Genomic DNA, 24,963 nt, shown 5'->3' on the forward strand with positions numbered 1-24,963 from the left:
AACTGGCCGCCATGTTAGCCTATCTTGTGCTGAAAAATGGCGTTAAACCCTAGAACAACAACAACAACAACCATGTAGATATGACTATCCACTTAGGAGGAGAAACATAAATATTTTCAAGATGGCCACTATAGTGGCTATATTGAATGTCAGATCAGCACCATTTTCATTTAAGGTGTCATAGGATGTCTTAAGTTAAAACCCCAAGTTGCTATGTCTATCCATGTATGAAATGTAGAATTAAGATTTTCAAGATCGCATCTCTAGTGGAAACATTGGATTTCCAACAGCACCATTTTCATCCTGGGCCAACTAGACCATGGGTTGAAAATATATGCAATGTTTTAAGGTAATCCTACATTTAGTTTAAGAGGAGTAGTAATTACAAAATTGTGAAAAATAGACGACATATCATCCCATAAGCACTAATGGTCTTTGACTATGACCAGTAGACCTAAACATTGGTTACACCTTTCATTCTTTTCATGTAATTATTACTCACATCTGCAAAAGCCCCATCTAAAAAGGCCACCCTTCTTATAAGACCACTTTTCTGCTGCAGACAGATTAGCCTTATAAGGTGGGTGGTCACTAATTATGAAGCAGTTTACACTGTCTCTCTGCACATATATACAGGATCCAGTAGCTGTATTTTCTGCTGACTGCCTTATAAGTGTTGTAAGACCAGTAAGGACAGAAATGAAAGAGAAAGAGCACAGAGTATTTAATTATGAGAATTATTAAACATTAAAGAAAGAATAATGAAATTAAGTACAAAATTTTTAATACTTATTTACATTGCTTGAAGCAAACATACTACAAATATAGTAATCATTTCTCTATGATTTAAGACTGAATAGGTCATGATCACTTAAAATTAATAATCTACATGAAGAACAGATATATGAAAATATATGTATGTATACTACAAATTACAAATACATGCATACTACCAATTACAAATACATGCATGTATACTACTAATTAAAAGTAACAAACTTTCTTGTTCAAATTTATATCCTTTTGAAGGCATATTTGATTTTATTGATGCATTTTATGCAACAACAACATGACTTAAAAAAAGTATACTTACTGCTTGAAGCATAAGCGCTAATAAAACTTTGTATACACACTAATTACAACAGTGCTAATTACACCCTGTGTAGGGGCCCCGAGTGGTCGAGTGGTCTAAAGTGCTCTCCGCTATGGATCACTGCCATCTTACCTCTGTTTGCGAGGGTTTGAGTCTTGGATTCGGCTAATGTGGGTATGTGAGAAAGTCTGCCTGTAGCTTCTCGAGGGTCGGTGGTTCTTTCCGGGGATTTCCCGGGTTCTTCCTCCACCATCAATACTGGCCGCCATGTATAGCCTATCATGTGCTGACAAATGGCATTAAACCCTACAACAGCAACAACAACACTCTGTGTATATACACTTATTACAACAAAATAAACAAGCTAACATTTCAATGATTTTCAGACAAAACTACTCAATAAGACATTGTGCCAATCAAGTATTCTGGTAAACACAAACATTTGTCATGTAAATAATCCTGAAACTGCAAAATTACAGAAGCCCAGCTTCTCAAAGTGATAGATAATTAGGACTGATTTCACAAACATTCAACTGTGATCTGCTTTCCTCTATTACATATAAAACATTGCCATAGGCTGCTAAGTGCACTGAGATAAGGGCAGTGTTTGATTTGCACATGGAATACTGGCACAAGATATTGGGAAATCATTGGGATGTGCTGATGGTGCAACTTTATTGACAACTGTTTAAGTAAAATATCATACAGATAGGTTTCGATGACAGCTTGGTGTGATTAGCTGATTCAGTTGTTTGATGTCAAGCAATGATACAAAATAAGGTATTGATCTTGACAAGTGCTTGGTTGGAGCTCTTACTAGCTTATTATTGCTCCAGCCATTCAAACCTTTACGTGTTATTAGCATATCACAGTTCTTTTGCATTCTTTATTTTGGGTATCTGTAGAGGATAAGCCACACAATAATATATGAATTTAGGTATCCACAAAAAATGATTTACAAAGCCACACAAATTTATAACCACAAAAATAAATATGATCATAGTAAGATAATATGCCAAGTTTGAGCAAACTGTGTTGCAACAACCTCAGGAAATCAGATGCATGATTATCCAATGAATATGTGTAAATCCTGCACATCAGTAAACATATCAAAGATCTTGATGATATAAGCTGATAATGAATATTTATCAAAATCATACTGTAAGTATGTCTTCATACTTGTAAAGAGCTGAGACAATCAGAAACAAGATCGCCCTAGTAATAAGGTTAATCTTTCAGATTATCAAACATGTTCAAAATCTTGAGGCTGTCTGCCAAGTTTGATCAAAACATGACTTCCAGAGTGGTTACAAGCACAGAAATAAATGTGTATTGATTTCACTGATTATCAAACTTATCCGAGTTATTGCAAGTTTAATAACTTGAAAGTGTGATTTGTGTGTGATTTAGATTTTTAATGTAGCTTTAACCATTTTTCAATCATATTGCTACAATGTCATAAGTGTGGCAGTTTATAGTGATGTCTAGCATTGGGGCATCATGCCACAGACATGTTGCATTATGTCCCACCAAGTCACATTATCCTGACACAAGGCCGACCAGTCCTAACACTAACCTCTTAATGCTGAGCTTGAAGTGAGGCAGCTGCTAGCATAATTTTTACAAGTCTTTGGTATGACGTGGACGGGGTTTGTAATTGTGACCTCCCGTAAATGAGGCAGTGCTCTAACCACATTTAGGCCACCAAAGTGGTTATAATAATAACTTGAATGTAAAAATGATTACCGGTACATAAATTCAGATTTAATTGATACTGACACCAAAATGTTAGCCCCTTTTCTTTCTCTTTATATCTGAAACATCTTTCTACAATTTAAAATTAAACTTTTTAAATGGCATTATAAAACTAGTAGTATTGTACTGACATACTGTAAAACCACCTACCCACCAACCCATCTATGCTTATGTTTTGTTCAATACATCAAAACAGTGTTACGTCACACGACTCTTATTTCATTGGTTGCACTGGATGCTTCAGATATTATACATTTATATCACTCTAACAATGTCCCAGTCTTAACACAGGCATAGTCATGGATCCAATTATATGGCTGAATTTTATTTTTTCATATAATGTATCTCCATTTAAAGCAACCTTGCATATATCACAATTCACTTTTGAATCTGGAACAAAAGCGTATAGTCCTACAAGAAGATAAAAAGATGTCAAAATCTTTAAAAGGTATACATAATACAAGGGCAAAAAATATTAAATCCTTAAAACTGAAGGTCAAAGAAAATATTCATTCATAACCCTCCCCATCTTTTGTATCATCAAAATTCTTCTTGAGATGCCCCCCAAAAAATCACCCAACTTATGGGATGAAAGTCGATTTACTTAACAAGAATGTCTGTGTCCTGATTTTACTGACTGAGTGGACGCTGGCAAGATATGCACGAGTCAGGTATGTGCACCGTATATATATAAGTGGCACAATCATAATTGTGATTTATTCTACCTGTGTATACTGCTCTCGTACAAGATGTTTGATGTTGGTGAGACAAAATTAAAACTGGAATCAAAACTTCCTAACAAAAATCATTCAATGATCCACATACTGATACATTTGCAGAACTGCAGTCAAATTCCTAACAAAAATCATTCAATGGACCACATACTGATACATTTGCAGAACTGCAGTCAAATTCCTAACAAAAATCATTCAATGGACCACATAAAGTTGGCCATTGTTTCAAGTATTTAATTTTATTACACACAGGTAAGTTTTCTAGTGATATCAGTGTGATATACAGAACTTGATCTCTACACAAATTCAGGAATGGCGCTGGCTTTAAAAAAGTTGTTGCCAAAACAAATCGCCAACCTCAATATTTTGTCGCCAATTTAAAAAAATGTTGCCATTTTCATAATACATTACTATTTGTTTATCTCAACATCCTCGGAACCAAGGTAGTATTGTCGACATTGGCAGACATTTAGATGGGTAAGGGGAGGGAGGCTGAAAATAAAATGAAATTTCACATACAAGTGAAATTTAAAAGATGATCTGTCATCAGGGACAAACAATTTACGCAGAGAAAAACAACCAAAAATTTTGATCAAATTAAGACAACTAGTCTGAATTACACTTGTATATTGACAACTTACATTTGTGTAGTACACTCCACAACGTGTTAAATAATATACATGCATATGAAATATCCATCAGTCAAATCCCATTAGAAAACACAACTAAATTGTATATATATAAAATGGAAGTCCTTGTTTGATCTATATTCCAATGTCAACAAACACGTTTCCCGAAACAATTCACTCTGATATTTATTATCCTAGCATGTGGCTGTATAGTTGTTCATATGCTACACGTACATGTACTTAAATTGGCATATATTTTGGTCAGCCAGAGACAACTACCATGATGCCGAGGCTACCAAGGGGATGAGGCTATTCATAGGGAAATTAAAACATGTGAACAAATTAAAAAGTTTACATTCTTGCGAGATGTCACACCTTCATTTAACTCGATGGCCAGGTATTTATTGTTTCAAAATATTGGAACTTTAATTTGGGTTTTAAACTGCCACTGGTAACGATCGTAAGCAAGAACTTATTGTTTCAAACAGGAAACTTTCATGGCACAATCAATATGTTCCAATCACCTTGAAAAATTAAACAATGCTTTTATTTAAGTTTGTTGTTGACTTTCGTTGATCAAAGGTCTTTGGCTTGGTTTTAAGGTGCTGCTAAGGCACTCTTTGAAGGACCAAACAAATGCCAATTTGTTATTGCTGCGGAAAAATCTAATAACTGTATAACATTGATGGACACAGATTTATTTTTTCATTTCCTTTGTATACATACAGAATGATCAATGCTTCAAAGGTAATCAGTTTTCTTTGAAATTTTCAGCAAAACTATTTTTTCTGGTATGTTTTTCAAAAAGGAAAAAACATGCCCTCGTCTGATAGATTGTAGTCATTCTTGTTTCCGATTTCAGAGGTGGTCGATTGTGGCTGGTCCGGTAGCATGACTATTGGTTATATAACAGCACCGAGTACTAAGGCCCGATATCAGCGTAAGCGGATTATGATATAACAATGCCGTGTTAGAATGGTTTGTCAAAATGAACAAAGGATTTATGTAACAATAGATTCCAGTGCAATTTTATATCCAAGTTTCTGGCTTCCTGTCATGGTGCCTTTGAACTCCAAATCTAAGACTATATATACAATTTTTAACAGCCAAAAAACCCACCAGATAGTATAATTTGTCACCAGAAAGAAACAAATCCCAATTTGTGACACAGGTGAAGCCCAAGCATGATCCCTAACAAAGGTGATCATTATATCCAGCTGGTTGCTGTAGCAGATTTGATTAATCATTAAAATTCAGTCACTATCATGGTAGCTGGCTTCTATAAGTGATTACAAGTAAAATCAAAATTTACTGTACAATTACTACAAACTTCACCTCCCACAACATAACATTTGAATGAAAATTGAAGCTTTAAATAGTGCTCTCCACCCCACCCAGCCAAAAAACATAAATAAAAAAAAAATAGTTTTCTGAAAAAGAGACAATAAAATACCATTTTATATCACTGATTAATTTCTTGAACAGCTTGTTCAGTTTGTTCTTGTGATGCTTGTTGCTGAAGTGGGGCTGAAACTTCCTCCATATCTGGATTATCTTGACTTTCTTTCTTGCCTTTTCTTTGGTTTTTACAACATTGCCTCTTATTGATTACACCTCTTTTACAAAGAACTACAATGACAATGACAACAACTACAGGGACAACAACTCCAAGAACTATACCTGCTATGACAGTTCCTGATAGACCCTGGCTACTGGACACATCAGTTGTTGTTTCACTGAGCTTTTTATTACATTCTAGGTCTCTAGATTTCAAACTGATACAATCTAGTCCGTCCATTGACAGACTGACACATCCAAGCATGCAGCCTTTCTCTTTGCACAAGTAATACTGCAAAATTGTGTCATTTCCATTAAGAATTTGAAAAACTTTTTGATTCTTTTGTAATTCAGTAACAGGAACTGACCAATTGACTGATTCATTTACCCACAGATCAAAAACTTTACCATCAAATTTATTTGCAAACCAGTCTGGTAGGCTTTTCAGGCGGGTAGATATATTTACGTATTGTACATTTATGAATCCTGGAATTGACATTAGCAAGCCATCAAGACACACAATGTTTGTTTCAATACTTTTTTCATAACCTTCATCACACCTAACATTAAGTACCTCTCCATGGGGAATTTTGTTTTTAGACAAAATTTGTCCATTCTTTAGGTCTAATGGCACTCGACAGCTACACAGACAGGCAAAAATTTCTCCTGCCCAGTTTCCAATGTCATTAAGCAAATAACTACCATTTTGTGACTTTGGATCAGACCCTCTGGCATCGTCAATGCATGTAACTTTTGCTGTTCGGTTACTAATGTCATCTCTGATACTAACTGTACCACATGTGTCATTTACAAGGTTTGCTCCTGTGACAGCTGTAACACACTTCAGAAATATCCCATAAATGATGAAAGTCCTTGTGATCATCATTGTGAATGATTTCTGTAAATATAAAAGAAAGAAAATTTAAACAGTTGTTTTGATTGGTGTTTTAAAACACAGCAACACACGATGGTTATATAACGATAAGGCAATTAGAACAAGTGCCTCGATGGGGACACAGGGTGACCACAGCAACTGACCCTGGATTAGCATTACCTAGTACATCCTTCTGGTTGCAAGTCTAGCACAATAACAATACTGACCAATCTTAAGACGGCTATGAGAAATTTAAATTTTGAAATTAATTATCTTGATTTACTGATGTTGCCTTGCAAATGGCATGTGAAGACTATCACTTGTACCTATAATTGTGGAGTCCATTTATATGTGAAGAAAAAAAACACAAAAATCCTACAGACATATAAATCAACAGTTTAGGAAGAGTACCTCTCTGTGAAGTGTTTAAAATTGAAGTGCAGGGTTACCTGTACCCACCACACCCCAAAAAAGTGAGTGTATAATAAATCAAAGTTTTATGACTTATAGTCAAAGGAAACAAAAATGGAGGATCCAGTAAGTTGGACTCTCAATATTGAGAACTGAGGAAGGATGTTTTATCATTATTAAAATTATTCTTGTTCAAATTAAGGTTTTTGCCTAATCTATATATGAATCTGCATCAAAGCTAGATCAGTAATGTTGATCAATAAATCAGTTGGAATATGATTTGGGGATCAAACCTGGATCAATGTTTATCAATAAATCAGCTGGTATATGATTTGGACTTGAATCAATGATGCTTATCAATAAATCAGTTGGCATATGATTAGAGCATCAAAGCTGGATAACTGTTTGTCAATATATCAGTTGGCATATGATCTAGACTTGAATCAATGTTGTTGATTAATAAATCATTTCATTTGCTGTTGCAATCATGCAGTATCAAGTTAAAGCTGAAGTGTAGGTAACACCATTCCAATGGCTACCCAGTGATGAATACCAGTAGCACAGATTAGGTACTTTTCCATTAACATTTGTGTGTAATTTAGATTTTTAATGTAGCTTTAACAACTTTAGTCATATTGCTATGCTGTATGCAATGTGACAGTTTATAGTGATGTCTAGCTCGGAGGTATCATGCTGCAGACATGTAGTGCCATGTCCCACCCAGTCACATTATCCTGACATCAGGCTGACCAGTCCTAACACAAATCTACAAATGCTGGGTGCAAAGCAGAGCAGCTGCTAGTACTATTTTGTTATGTCTATGGTATGACTCTGCTAGGGTTTGAACCAGTGACCTGCCTCCGAGGCAGACGATTAAACCACATAGGCCACCGGAGAGGTCCCTAACTGACATAAAATGATGATATATCCACTTCATCAACAAAAAAAGCATCCAGCTGAAATGAAAGCCAAACATTCAAACTGTAAAACTTGTTCATGAATATCTGGAGAAAATTGGGATTCAAATATCAATTCATACAGTTACCAGGAAGATATGAAAACTAACCAAGTTTCATGTCTCTATCTCAATGACATCAGAGCAGAAGTACAGAAGAGGGGAATAAATTGACCTTGACCTTGGTTATTATGACCGCGATACTTGAGATGCCATCACATAAACAAGTGCACCATGCTTCATCCCAAAACCTCAAGAAGGCCTTTAAGATATACAGCAGAAACAAAAGCAACTTGTAACTTTGACATCGAAGAAAGGACCCCAAATACAGAATTCAATACATCGTCAAGTCACTATATACAAGCATAACACATTTAATTAATTTATCTTAAACAGTTCACAGGTTATCAATTGGGTTAAAAATGCTAAAGAAATCCACAATACTGTCCTATCACCTTGACCTCAAAGATAGAACCCCCATGACCTGATCATGAAAATAGGACCCTCAGTGTGTCATGTGACAAACCTGATGACGATGGTATATGAAGTACATAAAGTTGCACATCTTAATCTGAAACAGCTCTTAAATTGGAGAGAAAGTGTGATGGAAAGTTTAACATACTGACTCATGACCATGAACTTGAAGGTATGCTTCCCCCAGCGTGGTAAATGAGAAACGTTCTGATGTTAATATAAACAGTAAAACCTGTCTTGTGAGACTGTTGCTATGACAGACCACCTGTCTTAAGAGACCATTGCTATAAAAGACCACCTGTCTTGAGACCAGGTTCCCCTTGCACAAATTTAATGGTTATATAGTGTAATGACCTGTCTTGAGAGACCATTATTTCTTAGCAGAAGGGGTGTTCTTGCAAGACGGGTTCTATATAAACTTACAACTTTCCTAAAAGTCAGATTGTTCAGGGCAAGTTTACAAACTGCCACAAGGCTAGGTTAAAACCGGAAAGTCAATAAATCCCAGATATGTCCAAATATTATCATTAAAAATGTACTCGATAAGATAAAACATATATGTATTCCTTATTTGTCAAACTTACTTTAAATAATAAATATTCACATTATCATGTCTGCACAAGACCTTGAATATAACAAGATGGAAGTGTGATATAATAGATGCCGGAAACTGGGCATCAAGTAATGGAAGAATGCAGGAATATAAATGCTAAACAAAAGTATTGATATATGTAAAATGGCAAGATTGCTTGGCACAAAACTTTCAGAACATAAAGCATTATGAATGGAAAGTAGCCTCTATTTCACTTGGAAACTAGAGTTTGCGAAAGCATTATCGAAGGTTATGGAAAACTTAAATCTTCTTGAATACAGGACCAACAATTTGGTATACAACACACTTTCTAATGATGATGTGCAAGTATATGTTTCATCCCTTAATCTCAAATGGCTTTAAGGTCATAGAGCTGAAAGGAAAACATGAAAGAAAAGTGAAACACTGAGTAGTGACCTTGAAAACTGAAACCCCAATTTGGTGCATTTTCTATTCATAAAGCATAAATATACCAAGTTTCATTCCTGATTTCCAATGGCTTCAAAATTTTAGAGTCGAAAGGAAAGTGATGTAAAAATTTAAAAAGCAATGACCTTGACCTTAAAATTAGGACTTACTTGGGTACATGACATATCCTCTTTTGATGATGTGTAAAGGGACCTGAAAATGTTTTGTTTCTGACCCACTGACCCACTGGACCTTGTAACACTGCTTACAATTTACTTATAAATTATATATGTAGAGATAGTAACCCAAGGGAGGACCTATTGAAGAATCAACTCTGATAGCTCATGTACCATAATAACTTCAGACCAACTGACATGCTCAGAAAACAATTGTAGCTCACAAATCAAAATGGTTACTGAAAACACTGAAATGTGCTTAAAATCCCAAAATATACAGCAAAACTTGCAAATATTACATGTTGTGTGTATATATATATATATATATATATATATATATATATATATATATATATATATATATATAAATATATATAAACAGCATATTTGTTTGAATACTAATGCTCATTAAAAGAAACTGTAAAGTGATTTTTATACAAATTATTTACTCTAATCCAATTTCCACCATAACTGATCTGTTGACATCATTCTATTATACCTGAAATGGTGAATCGTAACACATACAGATTTGTTTTTCAAAAGAATACTTCACATTTTTTAAAACAATTACGCCAAGATCCCCGTTATCAGACATTAAATAGTATGATTTTAAATGATGCACTGCTGGATATATCCCACACTCACAAGTTGAATGTAAAAAATGTTTGAACTATTTGACATCTTTCTGAGGTTTTTCTTGTTAATCAAAATGATGGCATTTTCTTTCAAGCCACATGTAATACTGTACATTCTATTTGAGACTGAAAGTAGCAACAATTCCACAATTTTCCTGAGTCAAGAAAATCACTTGGTCTGATGTGTCTTCTCCTGGATGTTAAGAGATGTCATTTCCATCATTTTGTGTCACTTACGTCATTTATATCAGTACGTGTCTCTCTAATAAAGATTCTTTCCATCATGTCAGAATTAATATAAACAGCACCTTAAAAGTCTTCTACTGAAGACTGGTTTTCTACATTTATAACATTGGCACAAAGTGATCGGGTACAAACCTATGTGTTCTTTATGGAAAAGATACTTGTGTCTACATCATGCAAACTGTAGAAGATTTACTGCCCATCCAACAACTTTAGAATTAAAAGGTTCTAATGTAAACAAAGCTGGAACTATGGCAGATAAGAACCAACTGGCTTTGAGATGATGGCACTTAGTGCATAAATGTGCGCCATGTAAAGTAGAAATGATGCCTTTGATGAACCAAAATTTCCATTGTTTATCTTCGCTTAGCGAAAATCATACTCCCTGAGAACTGGTCACCTATTACAAACTTCACTTGTAAGCAAACTTTGATTATATTTAGCTGCCATGCCGCTCCCACCCCAACAACTGCTTAAATCGATAATATTACCTTGGTCTTGAGGATTTTGTAATAAATTAGTAGTACTGTATTATGAAAATGCTGAATTTTTTTTAAACTGACCAAAAACATCGAGCATCGCGATTCTTTTGGCGACAACTTTTTTTTAATTCCAGCACCATCCCTGCATTGATACAAGATCCTTTAAAACAACTAGATGATACATTTTTTAAATCTGCACAGAAACTTCATCTGTCTCTCTATTGTTAGATGTGAGCCCTGTCTCTGCAATCCAGATCCCATAGGTGATCAGAAGTTTAATGTTGGACTTTGAAGCATTGATCAGAACATTTCTTTCACTTCAAACAGATCATAGCTATCTTCTGTCTGGAAATATTTTTTACGATGTTCAATAACTGAAACCAAAACAAAGCAACATGACAGTTGACTAGAAACACATGTTTTCTTAAAAAATAATACTGACAAATATGTCACCTAGCTATATATTTATCTATCTATTGCTAGAATACAGATTTGTTTGGTCTTCAAAAAATCTGCTCAACCTCTCATTTCTTTATCATGCATGTAAATAGTTTACATGAATAGTCAAATACCACTGGGGACCACTGAAATATGGTTAGGACAACTGTAAAAAATATATGATCAACAAAACATCAGGAGCTAGATAGAGGGAGAGAGAAAGCTGCTGGCATGAAAAACAAAATCCCCCAGATGCCTTTTCTTTAATAAGCGTGCCATTGTTTTCTTACCTTGAATAAAAGAATTGATCAAAGGGACAACATTAAATGATTTGCAGTCAATTAAAACTATTGAATAATTGGTAACAAAATCGTTGAAATCAATGTTCATTTTGCTTCTTATTATTATTATTATTATTAAAGCATTTACAAATCAAAATTACGGTGTCCAAAATATACACATACAGTAAAACATAAATTTCCATTTTTGAGCAAATTGATGTTTTTCCATAGTATTTGCACACGCTCTTGTTTGTAATGTATCCCAATATTGATTTTAAAATAAAAAGCATCAAAGATATTTAAAAAATGCCATAAAATGTAGTCACATCATTCATCAATTTACAGTTTCGAACCTGATTCATCACCAGGGGCTCTCAAATACTGTCAATTTGTTAGCATTTGGAGTCAAACAGGAGTTTCGCTACTAACACGATAAAGTTTGCATGGGTTAGTCCATTTTTAAGCTTATATATGATGTAGCTCACTGTCTTTCATAATCTAAATAATTCCATAAATTTTGGAGTTACATCTTTTTGATCAAATAATAAAAAGAGTTCCTCCATTTATTATTCAATTTTTTTATTAAATAATATTCAATTCAGTAACTGATGCAGGTGATAAAGGTCTTACTGAAATGGACTGTTTTGGAAACCAGAATAGGACAGTGAGCCATTAAGCACTAATGATGGTAGCCTTACTTCATGGATCCCAATGAGTTTACAGCATTGTTGCTAGTTTACATCGAAAGCATCTGAAACATCATTAAGTTGACTCTGTTAGGGATGCAGAGATCTCGGAAATGCTTAATTATGCATATTTGGAAGCCAATTTTTGATCTGGGACGCATAAAATCACTGAGGTGGAAATCCTCTGTATGCATGTAATAGGTGTGCGGAAGAATTCAAAGACTTGCCAGCCCTGCTTCAGCCACCTGCTTTGTGGGAAAATGTAGCTGTGCTGATATTTACGACGACAGAATTCGGTGACTGAAAGACCCCTTGATGTACATACATGTTGCAATTTTATAAGAGTACATAAAAAAGAACATGATGCAATAGCTGGGTGGCACGTTCAAAGGCTCTGACTGGCGGCCGAGTGGGAAAATGTACTGATATTTACAGTGATTGAATTCAGAGGCAGAAAGACCCAGAGATATACATGTGGTCATTTATAAAAGTACATCAAATAAACAACTTTAGCTTTCGCTGTTGTGTTCATTTCCGAATGTAGCGGAATAAGCAGTGCACGTGACCTCAGAATCAAGACATGTTGAGACTTAGACAAAATGCCATTTGTACGTGGGTGTCAAGTTGCCTAAAAATATAAATTTCACATTCTTCTGTCAGGAACAACTTTGCCCTGTGATCATTTAAGACGTACATTGACTGACCATACAATATTTTTTTTAATGCCCCTCACCTTAGCCTGGTTAGTTCTAGTGCTGTAGCAAAATGTATTCATCAAGGCATCAGTAGCTAGGCCTAATTTTTATATCAATTATGTTGACAAACAAACTCTTACCCATTCACAAGCATTGTGTTTTGATAGCTGATTGACCATTAACCCTTTTCCGAGTAAGGTAGCAACTATCAATTTCCTGCATGATATCTTTTGATGATAAAACATACAGACTTGTGTTTTAAGATCAGAATCGGTGATCTGGATATATATTAACTGCCTCTTATACACTATTTTGTCATAAAATTAGTTTGAAACTGTAAGTGAACCAGTAGGCCTAACGGGAAATAATGGCGGACTTTGCTAAGTCTGGGATGTACCACTTTATTAGATTGTCTGTCTTCTTAAATCATCGGGCAAATATATTCAGAAAAAATATACAAATCACTGAAACCAAAGCCTACGTATTATTTTATTAAAGATTTAACTTTAAAATGCAAATTATATTGGTCAGAAACATATGGGACAATGCTATGTTGTGGAATTCGTGAGATGCGCTTTAAGGCCTAAGCTGTTTTCTGACTTGACACGTGTTTGCAAAAATAAGGGAAAAAACAGCAAATCAAATACTATTTATCTGCCTAAAATTACTAGAAGTATGTCTACAAATAAATAAACCATAAATTTGCAATCCTGTCAATGGACTGTTGTAATGAATCTATATTATAGTGAGTGATTACATTACGAAAACCTCTCCATCTAAAAATAGATGCACTCACGTCTGTGTTGATTCTGTAGGAAAGAAGGGACTGCAACTTTTGATGGTGGGACTCCTATTTTTACCAAAATGGGAGTCCTGGACTCCTAGTTTTAAAATCCTAGCGAGACCTCTGGGATGTCTGAGTGACAATAAGGTTAGAAACTATAAATTGATGAATGAAATTCTTTTGTTTATTTTTTATATCCTTGATGATTTTTGTTTTTAAAATTGGTTAATGGCTGCAAACAAACATAAGGATTTGAGAATACTTTAGTAACCCACAGTCACTTGAAAGAATATAGACATTTTATAAATAATTTTTTTTACATGTTGAGGACACGAACTATGGCAGGTCAAAGATATAATATCCATGTCGCACAACACAGGCACTTGATTCATGGGGAAACTAACTAACCAATTAATAGGTGAGTGTGTTATTAGTTTACCCCTGAATCAATATAAGACATCTACCCAGATATAGCCACTTCAGCTGTTTCTCCACTACGCCCATTTGTATCTGCCACAATGCAAACTAATATGCTGTTTATCTAGCTTGGTTTCATAAGTATTTTTCAATACTATATGTCTGAAATGGAACGATTCAAATAAATAAACATATATTTTAAGTACCAGATACTTCAAATGTATTATTTATGCCCATTCATATGTTAAACATGCTGAGATGTGTGCGATGTGATCTGGATTTTTAAGGTAGCTTTAAATATGTTTCAGTATATCGCTACGATGTCTGCAGTGTGGCAGTTTATAGTGATTTCAAGCACTGGGGCATCATGCCAGACATGTAGCATGATGTCCCACCCAATCACATTATTCTGACACCAGTCCAATCACTAACCTCATAAGGCTGAGCACCATGTAAATGTGCTGAGCAAAAAATAAGGATGATGCTAATTTTTGGGAAGCTATGTTCTCATATTGGAGAATCAAAGAAAACCCATTTCTAAAAGAAAATAGGATAAAATACCAAATCGGATGGAAAGCTTGGAATGTGGCAAGTAATCATTACCTCTGACGCCACCAAAGGGTAAGTGCATTAAAATGGCACTCTAAAATCGTATTTTATATACATTTAATTAATTTAGATACGACCAAACTTTAACACTTGCATGCTCCATTTGTATGCTATACGCTTTAATTGTCTATTTAGATAAAAATATTATCAAATAATAAAGTCACTGATAATATAATATCTTCAGAACTAATATAAATTATAATAGGATTAAATGATCATGGTTGGGAATGCATGAAATTTTGCTCAGATAGCAATAGTGAAAATAACAATAACATGGAACACGTAATACATTATAGGGTTAAATGATCATGGTTAAGTATTTATTGATGTGTACATTTTACCTAACCACTAACAAACTAAATAAAGTCCAAAGGACTTTATGTTATCTTTGTGAGTGATTAGGTAAAATTTACACATCAATCAATACCCAACCATGATCATTTAATCCTTATAATGCCAATTTCGTCCTTTCTTTTGTCAGATCAACTTATTCCATCAACAATACATTCCAATTTAAGTAGCGTGTACTTTCCTTTCATTCACCACTTCACATCGCCCCATAATACATAACCTGTACATAATCATACGATCATATTGACTACTGTCACAGTTGCGTTTATTCATAAACTTCATACTTTACATCTTAGGCAATGGCTACCGATGGTTTCAACACAGTTCATTTACAACATTTCTGTTCAATTTTAGTCAGTCCCATCTGCTACGTCAGATGACCATGACCTTACATAATAACAGCCGATACGGAATGAACAAGTGTGCTAGATTAAATTTCCTATCAAACCTTAAATCGTGATGAATTTTATCAATGAACAACATGGAAATATTGAACAAGATGATGCTATCCCTTACTAATGTAAAGGTAACAGTCAAATAAATTGTATACAGGAATAACATTTGATATCATTCTCAACAGCATTAATATTTGTGAATACCCATTCAGTGATCGATAATGGTCTCATAAATATGTTTTTTATTTTTTTTAGTAAGTGGTCATATTCACCATGTCACCAACACCTACACACGTTTAAAAATTAAAAAAAAAAATACCATTGAAAACGCCAATGTCTGATTTTGTGTTTCGTTTAGTAGCCTCTGAGTATTGGTTGATTTCAATAGCTTTTAAGTCCTTCTCAGATAATTTCTTGATACTTGGTTTATATCCCTCAGTGGCCTCAAAATTGACTGACCAGTTCCCACACAATTATTGTTGCTGTTGTGTATGGCTAGGGTGATTGAGGTTATGAGGTGTTGTGTGAGCGAATTTATTAATCTCTGTTTCATTTTCAGCGTTTGTAACACCTATCGCATTATCATCAAATCCATCTTCATCTGCTTCAATCGCTGCTATTACTTCTTTTAACTCATTGTCATCTGTTCAAAAATCTCTGCAGAAAACGGCAGCGAAAAATCACTGTAATCGCCATTTCCATTTTGCATGACTATGTAGCAGATGAACGCCAGATTGTTACCTATGCATTTCAATCCAACAATATTTGAAAAAGTATAAAAAGGGTATAATTTATATTTATTTGCTGAATAAGAAAGTTAAAAGATGAAACAATTGTTTCACAGTTACATGTATGCAATATTTATTTAAAATTCAAACAGTACAAAAACTGAAAGTAGTCCCAGAATTTAATGATGTGTAAAAAATTCCATATCAGTATCACATGACCGTTTACAGCCAATCGTATTGCAGAAAATCCGTTTCATTTATAAAAATAGAATTATTCTTTCATAAATTACAAAGGAATGTTATTACAAAAACAAAGTACTAGTACTGTCAATAGAATGTGCAAGTACTAACTTATTTAATTTGTTTTCAACTATATTCATGCTTAAAGTTAAAAATATAAAATGACTGTAGAGTATTAAAATGTGCAAAAAGATTTAGTTTTATAAAGTTCATTTTAGGAAATTGCATAGATATTCTACTAATGAGAAAGAAAATTATTTTTCTTTTATATCTGTTGCAGTTCCAGGCTACAAACAATGGCAGAACATCACATAAACAGGAAACTGTGTGATTTATTCACATAAAATTTTAGAAGAGTAATAAAGAGCTAATTTAAATATTGCTGTTTTATTAAAATATCTTCATAACCATTTTTATAAGAAGATTTGTTCTTTACTGCATTTGAAAAGTGATTATTTAACCAGATTATGTGCCATGTACATGATATAACTGCCCAAACAAGAAACCCCAAAAAGAGAAAATGAACCCATTTCTGTCTGATGTCTTCGCATATGTGCTTATGTACCTAGGCAACCAGTTGATAAATTTAGGTATTTAAATGAGAAAATTATTTATCTGTTAATATATAATTTTTAATGAATTTTGAACTTATTTCATAATTTCAATGCTTTCCATTGAAATCTTCATGCATACAAATTTAATTTTTACCAAATACACCTGTGAGTCAACATTTTGGCAGACACGTTTCCTTCATGATCAAACTTTTAAAAACTCGTTAAAAACTGAAACATTTATGTATTTTAAAAAGGATTTCAGGTTCTGAATTCTTAAGACATGAACTTTCCAAACGTGTTTGATGAATAAGTATAACATTTTGAAAATTATGTTGAACTAGCTACCTGATATTTATATTGGTTGGGTCTAGGTCTTACTGTCTAAATAAATGGCAACCATGAAATACGCTACACAATGCTATTTATTTGGGCAGTAAGATGTCGACCCAAACAACATAAATATCAGCTTAGACATCTCACACACAGGGGCTCATATCGTTGCTTACAATTTACCTGTCATACATGTACTTAGTCCTACATGTAAGACATCAACGCTGATACTTATGTTTTGGGCATCTAGGTCTTACTGCCTAAATAGCTGTGCTGTGTAGCGTGTTTTGATGTCAACTAACATCCTAATGAAAGTAAATTTTTCAGGAAAATCTAACATAACTGGCAGCCAATAACAACGTTTTTCTATAATGTAAAGTCATAATGTTTCAGTCAAACGTTACTTACTCTGATGTCTTTTCTCTAATAAACTCAGATTCTCACAAAAGAAATGGTCCTGTTTTCAAGTTTCGTTGGCATACATTTTAGTTGGATGGAATGTGAACGCTGAAATCGGGTTAAGTTGAAGTAGTATACTTCTTCAACGAAACGAATAAAATATATTAATAATGAAGGAAGTGTTTAGATAGCTTCATTTCGTTCAAGATTCTTATCATCCTTTTAACTGATTTCGGTATTCCAGGCTTCCATCGCATTCAGGCCAACTGAAAGGTATGAAAAGAATTGAGAAGCTTGAGAATTTGAATTTATTAAAGAAGAGACACAAGAGTAAGTAAAGTCTTCCTAAAACATCATGATATTACTTTGTAGAAAAGCGTCGTTATTGGCTGCCAGTTGTGTGAGATATTACTCAAAATTTGACTCATTACTATGTTATAGTACAAGTCACATGGGTTATGCAGGCATTCAACACCGATTATTTCAGTAATGGGTGTCATTTTTTAGAATCTGATTCTACATACACCGCTCCCTCGATAACTCGCGCCCGGATAACTCGCGATCCTGCTTATAATGTGGTGTCCGTCTTTGCTCCCGATTTTTTCCCAAAGAAAATGTATTTAAAATATCTTTAAAATATGCTGAACATGAAACAATTACGATAAGAATTGATAAATTAAACCTTGACACACTGCTCGTTTTATCATCGAAAATGGTGATTGATACCTGTAAAAATATAATCCATATTTTGAAATTTGCAAGTACTAGAGAAGAATTAATTTCAGAGATCTTGAAAACGCTTAATTATGCGTATTTGGACACGAATTTTTTATCTGGGACGCAGAAAATCACTGAGGCGGGAGTCCTCCATATGCATGTAAAAGGTGCGCGGGAAAATTCCAAGATTTGCCGGCCCTGTTTCAGCCACCTGCTTTGTGGGAAAATGTGTTGATTACTTTACTGTGCTGATATTTACAATGGCAGAATTCATTGACTGAAAGACTCTTTGATGTACTGTTGCTATTTTATAAGAGTACATTAACAAAAAAAAAAAAGTACGTGATGCAACAGCTAGGTGGCTAGTTCGAAGGCTTTGACTTGGCGGCCGAGTGAGAAAATGTACTGATATTTAGTGATTGAATTCAGAGGCAGAAAGACCCAGTTTTAAAATACTAGCGAGACCTCTGTTTAAAGATATATATATTATGTCAGTTTTTATGATAAATAGTTGTCATTATACTGTAAATAAACAGTCTGGTGAAATAGCGATCAATGAAAACTTCTGGTAAATGTTAACAGGTAGCAAAAGAGAATGAAATAAATACACCAATTAAACGTCTTCCTGTGTGAAAATCACGTTCTAATCCTTTAATTCCGTTTCAGTGTAAACATTATAATCACAACATATTCTGTTCATTGAAAACATGAAAAGAGTCAATCGACCGTCACATCGAAACCCGTGAGTACTTCTGTGAGAACCGAATTACATGTACATGCCGGCTTTGTTTTGATCAACAACTTTGGGGAAGTGTTTGTTGCATTAAAAAAAAAATCTATTACAAGAGACCTCAGGTGCTGGATTAAGGGTCTTGGAGCTACCTTTGACGTAAAGCAAAACAGTAACAGAGACAACGACGATGATAGTGACTTCGAATGTTTCAGTGAAACTGATGTCATTAATGCCGAGGCTGTTTGGGAGAAATTCGTACAGACTCATGGTCCTGAGACGGGTGTTTCTCTTGATGATATGGAGGAGTGGATTTGTGCTGACAATGATTGCCCCACAGCCGAATACATGTCAGATGAAACTATAATTATTTCTATAGCGAACAAATTTGCAGCATAAGACGATTCTAACTGGAGTAACACAAGTGTTGAAAGTGATGCAGACGGCAGATGTTGCACCCCCACCCCTCTGCACAAGAAGCAATCAAATATTTTGATATAGCCATAAGGTGGCTGGAGACCCAAAATGTTGACTACGTAAAGCTCATGCAGTTGAGAAATCTGAGGGATTTTGCTCGACGGCAGAGAAACCAAGGAGTAACACACACAAAAAAAATTAACTGATTTTTTCAAAAAGTGAATTGATATTTGTCAAGCGTGGCACAAACAGCAAGTATTAACTTGTTCTAATTTACGTTGTTTCAAATTTGTAGACCAATTAAATATGTTAGTACTGATTAACCCTTGTTTTTTTTTGTTTTCCATTTTACTTCTATCGCATTAAAATCTATCTATCGTTCAATCGACACTGTTTCTCGAAAAGATTCGATCTTTTGTATATAAAAAAACGTCTAATTTGGATCAAACAATAAAACTAGAATGTATCCAATTCAAGATAAAAATTAGTGACGTAGTACACAATGTGTGAAGTGGTACACATGTTCAGCGAACGGAAACCACATGGAATAATGTTTTCGATGATCGCCTCAATATACTATAATTTATCCTGAAATTAATGTTGTCCTATGAGAAAATAATAAAGTACACCATCATAAAGAGATATTTATTAACAGTTAATCTCAGAACGATTATAAAGTGAGTATTCAACAGTATAATCTGCCTACCCCCCCTTATTTTTCCGTTATGTCGTCAATCACTTTATTGGTTTTGGGCTTATTTTATAGGTCCCTTGATAACTTGCACCTCACTTCTAGTGCGGTCGATGTTTCTGGACCCCAATGTGCGCGAGTTATCGAGGGAGTGGTGTACCTTTAAGTGGCAAGTATTCACATCATTCTGATTCATATACACCTATATTCCTTTGGAAGGTCATTATTTAGATGCCCCAAATAGGTACATATGACAAAATCAATGTTAAAGAATGTAGACATTTTTGGATGAAGTGAACCTAAAGGTGTGATCCAGTACAATCCGGATTCAATGTCATGCTCTGTCATGTCACAATGAAAGCTACGCATACTGATAAACAAATTCATACTAATCTCGACTGTGATGATTCCACTCGACACGCTCTTATCTGGACCCAAGTATAGTACATAGCCACCATCGTAAAAGTCCATAGCGATAGATAATTTTCGTCTGTAAGTTTCTTGGTGACATTTAAGTAGCTACGATGTTGTAGCCTCAACTTGATTTGTTGTGGTTGAGGCTACAAACTGATCCCATATCATGTAATGAGTAAAAAAAAAAAATAGTGTAGAAATCTACAACATGTTGTGAAAGAAGTTTGGCTTATTTTGAATTTATTAAGCCCTTACATGATAAAACAAACTGGCATGATTACACTAACCTCACCGTGTCTGCCATGACAGATAACGTGAAACTCTCACTGTAATCCCTTTTCTATATAAGGCTTGCCAAATCAAACTTGGATATTCTATGCTATATTATTATCAATCAAGTGGCGAATAAAGGCTTCTTGGTGGAATTTCAAAGCTGCTGATAAACCGTATTCACTTTTAATGCGCAGAATTTCTTACTCAAACTGAACCATATTTTTACTACGATTTTTAGGTTTCCAAATAAGGCCTCAATGTCCTGATAAGGGCACACAAACAAACGAGACTGAGAATGGAAGTAATCATTATTTGAACTAATACGGCGGACATCTAAACGAAAATATCAGATAAAAAAAAGGTAAACAAGATTTTACAACTATTTTTCAATGATTTGCCGTACTTTCGGTATTAAATAAGAGGACTACTCAATTTATTGCATTATATGCAAGGAATGTGTTCAGATTGTTGATATTGATGTAGATAGTACCAGTGGAACTATGACTCATGCATAGAAGGTTCTGATTGGTTAGTTACACATGTATAATGTTAGTAGTAGATAATGTCAGTTGCTACTTTGAAGTTAAGGCACTCACAACATCAAAAAGTTGCACTGTTTTTAATCACATGAAAAGCATATTTGCATGCCTCGGAATACCGGAAGTCGTTAGCGACATTCAAACATGCTATTCTTCCCAAGAGTTTGCAAGCTTCGCAAAAGAATGTGACTTTAACCATGTTACATTGAGTCCCACATATCCTCAGTCGAACGGCCTAGCCGAGAGAACAGTTCAAACTGTAAAGAGAATTCTCTCAAAAGCAAAAGCCGATGGCATAGAACCGCTTATAAGTATATTAGAGTATCGAGCCACTGCTCTTGATATCGGGTTCTTACCAGCACAATTGTTGATGGGGAGACAACTCAGATCAATTCTCCCAACAACCTGCAAAAAATTAATTCCCAAAACACCCATCACCACTGAGTCAAAAAGAAAATTACACTTCGCAAGAAGAAAACAAAGAATTATTATGATAAAGGTGCAAAACCAATAAAACCACTTAAGGAAGGGGAATCAGCCAGAGTTCAATTCAAAGGTCAAAACTGGGAACCTGCCATTATAATATGAGAACACAAAGAAAGGTCACACTCAGTTCGCACCAAAGATGGTACCATTTATTGTTGCAATGGATGTCAGCTCATGAAAACTAATGAAACACACCCCCTGCAATGTAATATAAATGCGCCCTTCTCTCAAATTGAAAACACAGTCTGTACAGCTGTATCACTTCCCTCAAATGCCAGTAAATCAATTTCACAATCAATGGAATCTCAATGTTTCAGCCATAGTACGCCTGAGCCTGACACAACAAATCCACAAGACTGTCAGCAAAGCGGATACTACACGCATTCTGGTAGGCTAGTAAAACCAAAGATATTAGAGTCAGTGTAATATCAGTTACAAAAACCTGTACATATCCAGGATAAAAAACAGTTGTGAAATCCTGTATTCACAGATTATAAAGACTCAGCTAATAGAATAGTCATTAGTGTAGCACAGGGTATGGTTTTGTTGATAAACACATACGGTGATTCAAGATAAGGACCAGCAGTGTACATTAATATAGCAATCAGACAAGCAACAGGATCTTTAAAAACAGTAAAATGCATTCTCAGTCTGTCTCAGAGATATATTCGTTGATCATTGTAATCATTGCCTGATTTTGATATATTAGTTATACTGGCTCATGATTAATTTACAGTTTATTAAAAGTTTATCAAAACCATTTCTTTGTAAGAAGAGATATGTAACATTATACATGTGAAACTGACCATTCAGAACCATCTAAGCGTCTGCCTCTTTGATACTACTCCGTGTCAAGACCTCACAGTAGTCGTTTGTACATAAAGTTATTGTTAGTTTGAACACGGCGTCTCATCTTATATTTTAACGCAATAACACAACAATGATCCGGACTGAATAGACTTTGGTTAACGAAAATTAGTGTGAAATGTTAAAAGAACAATTTATATAAAATGAGTAATTGCGCATACATGACCCATGTGCCTTGTATTATAGTAGACATCAAAATACGCTACACAGCGCCGTTATTTAGGCAGATGTACACTGACATTTACTAAACCTTGCATCAATTTGAGACCTGGAACAGGTAGTGCACTTGTTGCTGCAGACGAATTTCTTGTGCTTGATTCTGGTCCGCCTGCAAATCGATACTTCTACAAACTCGTGTAGAACCTACTTGTAGCCGTTGTAAGAATGCTGTTCATGTCTTCCTTGTTTCGTTCGGTCCTACTAAACAAACAAAAGACGCGCAAGACAGAAACCAGCAAGGCATGACGATGCCGGAACATATACATTTGAAACTAATAATAGCAAAAACTAATTTAATTCTAATACAAATTTATTAAAACAATAAAAAGGTATAAATGTTTGATTTGTCTCTGTCTTGATCGTTCTATTTTTAAATATATTCGCACCGAACATTGTAATGAATGTTGTTAACATTAGATATTGCATTTTGTCAAAACAATGGAATCTTTCATGATTATTAACACAATATTTGATATAATTTAAATCATTTTAAAATAGATGCAGAAAGTTCATCGTGAGTATATGCACGAAGATGGTGCAGTGATGATGCATAGCCTGGAACTCTGTATTATCGCGGTACTAAATGTTCTAATCGGTACTTATTAAAACTGTTTTTCTATTGCTGCTTACTTATTATTTATAAATTTTCAATGACTTTCCCTCTTTCTATGCCTATAAAAATAATTGTCAGTCGAAGCTGGTAAATGTAAATATAACAGCATATGATGACTGACCCAGATTAACGTACCATGGGGGAATATAGTCCTACATGTAAGACATAGCACATTTTGATTTTGTTGAGGTGCTATGTCTTACTGTCCAAATAACGGCCTTGTATAGTGTGTTCCGATGTCGTTGACATCGGAATGAGTAATCAAAGTTTCAGGAACATCTCACACATTTGGCAGCCTATATCGACATTTTCCCACTAATTTATGTGTAATTAATATACTTACTGTGCTGTCTTTATCCTGGTGGAATGAAAATATGACACTAGCAAATGGATGCATTTTCACGTTCCGTTGACATACATTTGAATTTGTTGTAATGCGACGGTAGTCGAGGTATGCCGAAGTAAGTTTAAGTAGGTTGATGTTTAGGATATGTTTCTTGAACGAAACGAAACGTTGCTTACAGTTGAAATAGACATAAAATATTTTTTATTCGTTTCGTTAAATAATAATTTTTCAACTTTATCCGACTTCGGCATTCTCGGCTTTCATTGCTTTCCAGCGCAATGAAAAGTAGACGCCCACAACATAAATATCAGCGTCGGGTCTTACAGGTAGGACTAGGGGGAATAACTCTATATTATCGCGGTAGTTTTGCCTAACTTACGTATGGTAGCACGCAGGTATTATAATTAAAATAAAATACCACTTACCTATGAAAAGAAATGTCCCCGCTTGTGCTGGCATAATATTTCCAACATAAACGGAAGGATCCAATAATAAAATCAAACACACATATGTAATTCAACTGTTATTCCATGAATAACAAAATTACAAATTAAAAGCAACTATTATTTAACTTTATATGAATTTTAAATGCAATGTGGGCAATGAATTGTGAATATATAACAACTATTAGTAATATTATTATTGAAATAATGTTTAACTGTTATTATAATCTTATATATATATACGAGAAGCATGATCATAAGTAACATTTTGTAAATTTTGGTC

At 34.4% G+C, this 24,963-nt stretch overlaps 1 protein-coding gene across 9 annotated transcripts; it reads right to left on the reverse strand.

Annotated features, from left to right (window-relative positions):
• Window positions 1–767: 767 nt before the first annotated feature.
• LOC149790445 (uncharacterized) lies at window positions 768–24,340 on the reverse strand. 9 transcript variants are annotated; one of them, XM_089972499.1, is made up of 4 exons: window positions 24,235–24,297; window positions 23,328–23,479; window positions 11,100–11,392; window positions 768–6,666 (listed from the first exon to the last, which is right to left on the reverse strand). In XM_089972499.1, exons 3-4 carry the CDS (start codon window positions 11,106–11,108, stop codon window positions 5,674–5,676), a joined length of 1,002 nt encoding a protein of 333 aa, XP_089828625.1. In that variant the 5' UTR covers window positions 11,109–11,392; window positions 23,328–23,479; window positions 24,235–24,297; the 3' UTR covers window positions 768–5,673. The 9 variants fall into 9 exon arrangements, with proteins under 9 accessions (XP_089828625.1, XP_089828624.1, XP_089828627.1 ...); XM_089972498.1 differs by having other exon boundaries at window positions 23,310–23,479; XM_089972501.1 differs by lacking the exon at window positions 23,328–23,479 and having other exon boundaries at window positions 24,235–24,314.
• Between the last annotated feature and the right edge of the window lie 623 nt (window positions 24,341–24,963).

The sequence above is a fragment of the Sinohyriopsis cumingii genome, chromosome 10 (genome assembly GCF_028554795.1).
Source record: "Sinohyriopsis cumingii isolate HCF-2022 chromosome 10, ASM2855479v2, whole genome shotgun sequence".
Lineage (NCBI taxonomy): Eukaryota > Metazoa > Mollusca > Bivalvia > Unionida > Unionidae > Sinohyriopsis > Sinohyriopsis cumingii.

Excerpts from the sequence above, each read along its gene's own strand:
- LOC149790445 (XM_089972496.1), bottom strand. The coding sequence starts at position 24,288 with ATGCATCCATTTGCTAGTGTCATATTTTCATTCCACCAGGATAAAGAC. Across the intron at positions 6,667-24,234 it reads ACCAGGATAAAGACAGCACA|AAATCATTCACAATGATGAT; the intron begins GTAAGTATATTA and ends TTATATTTACAG.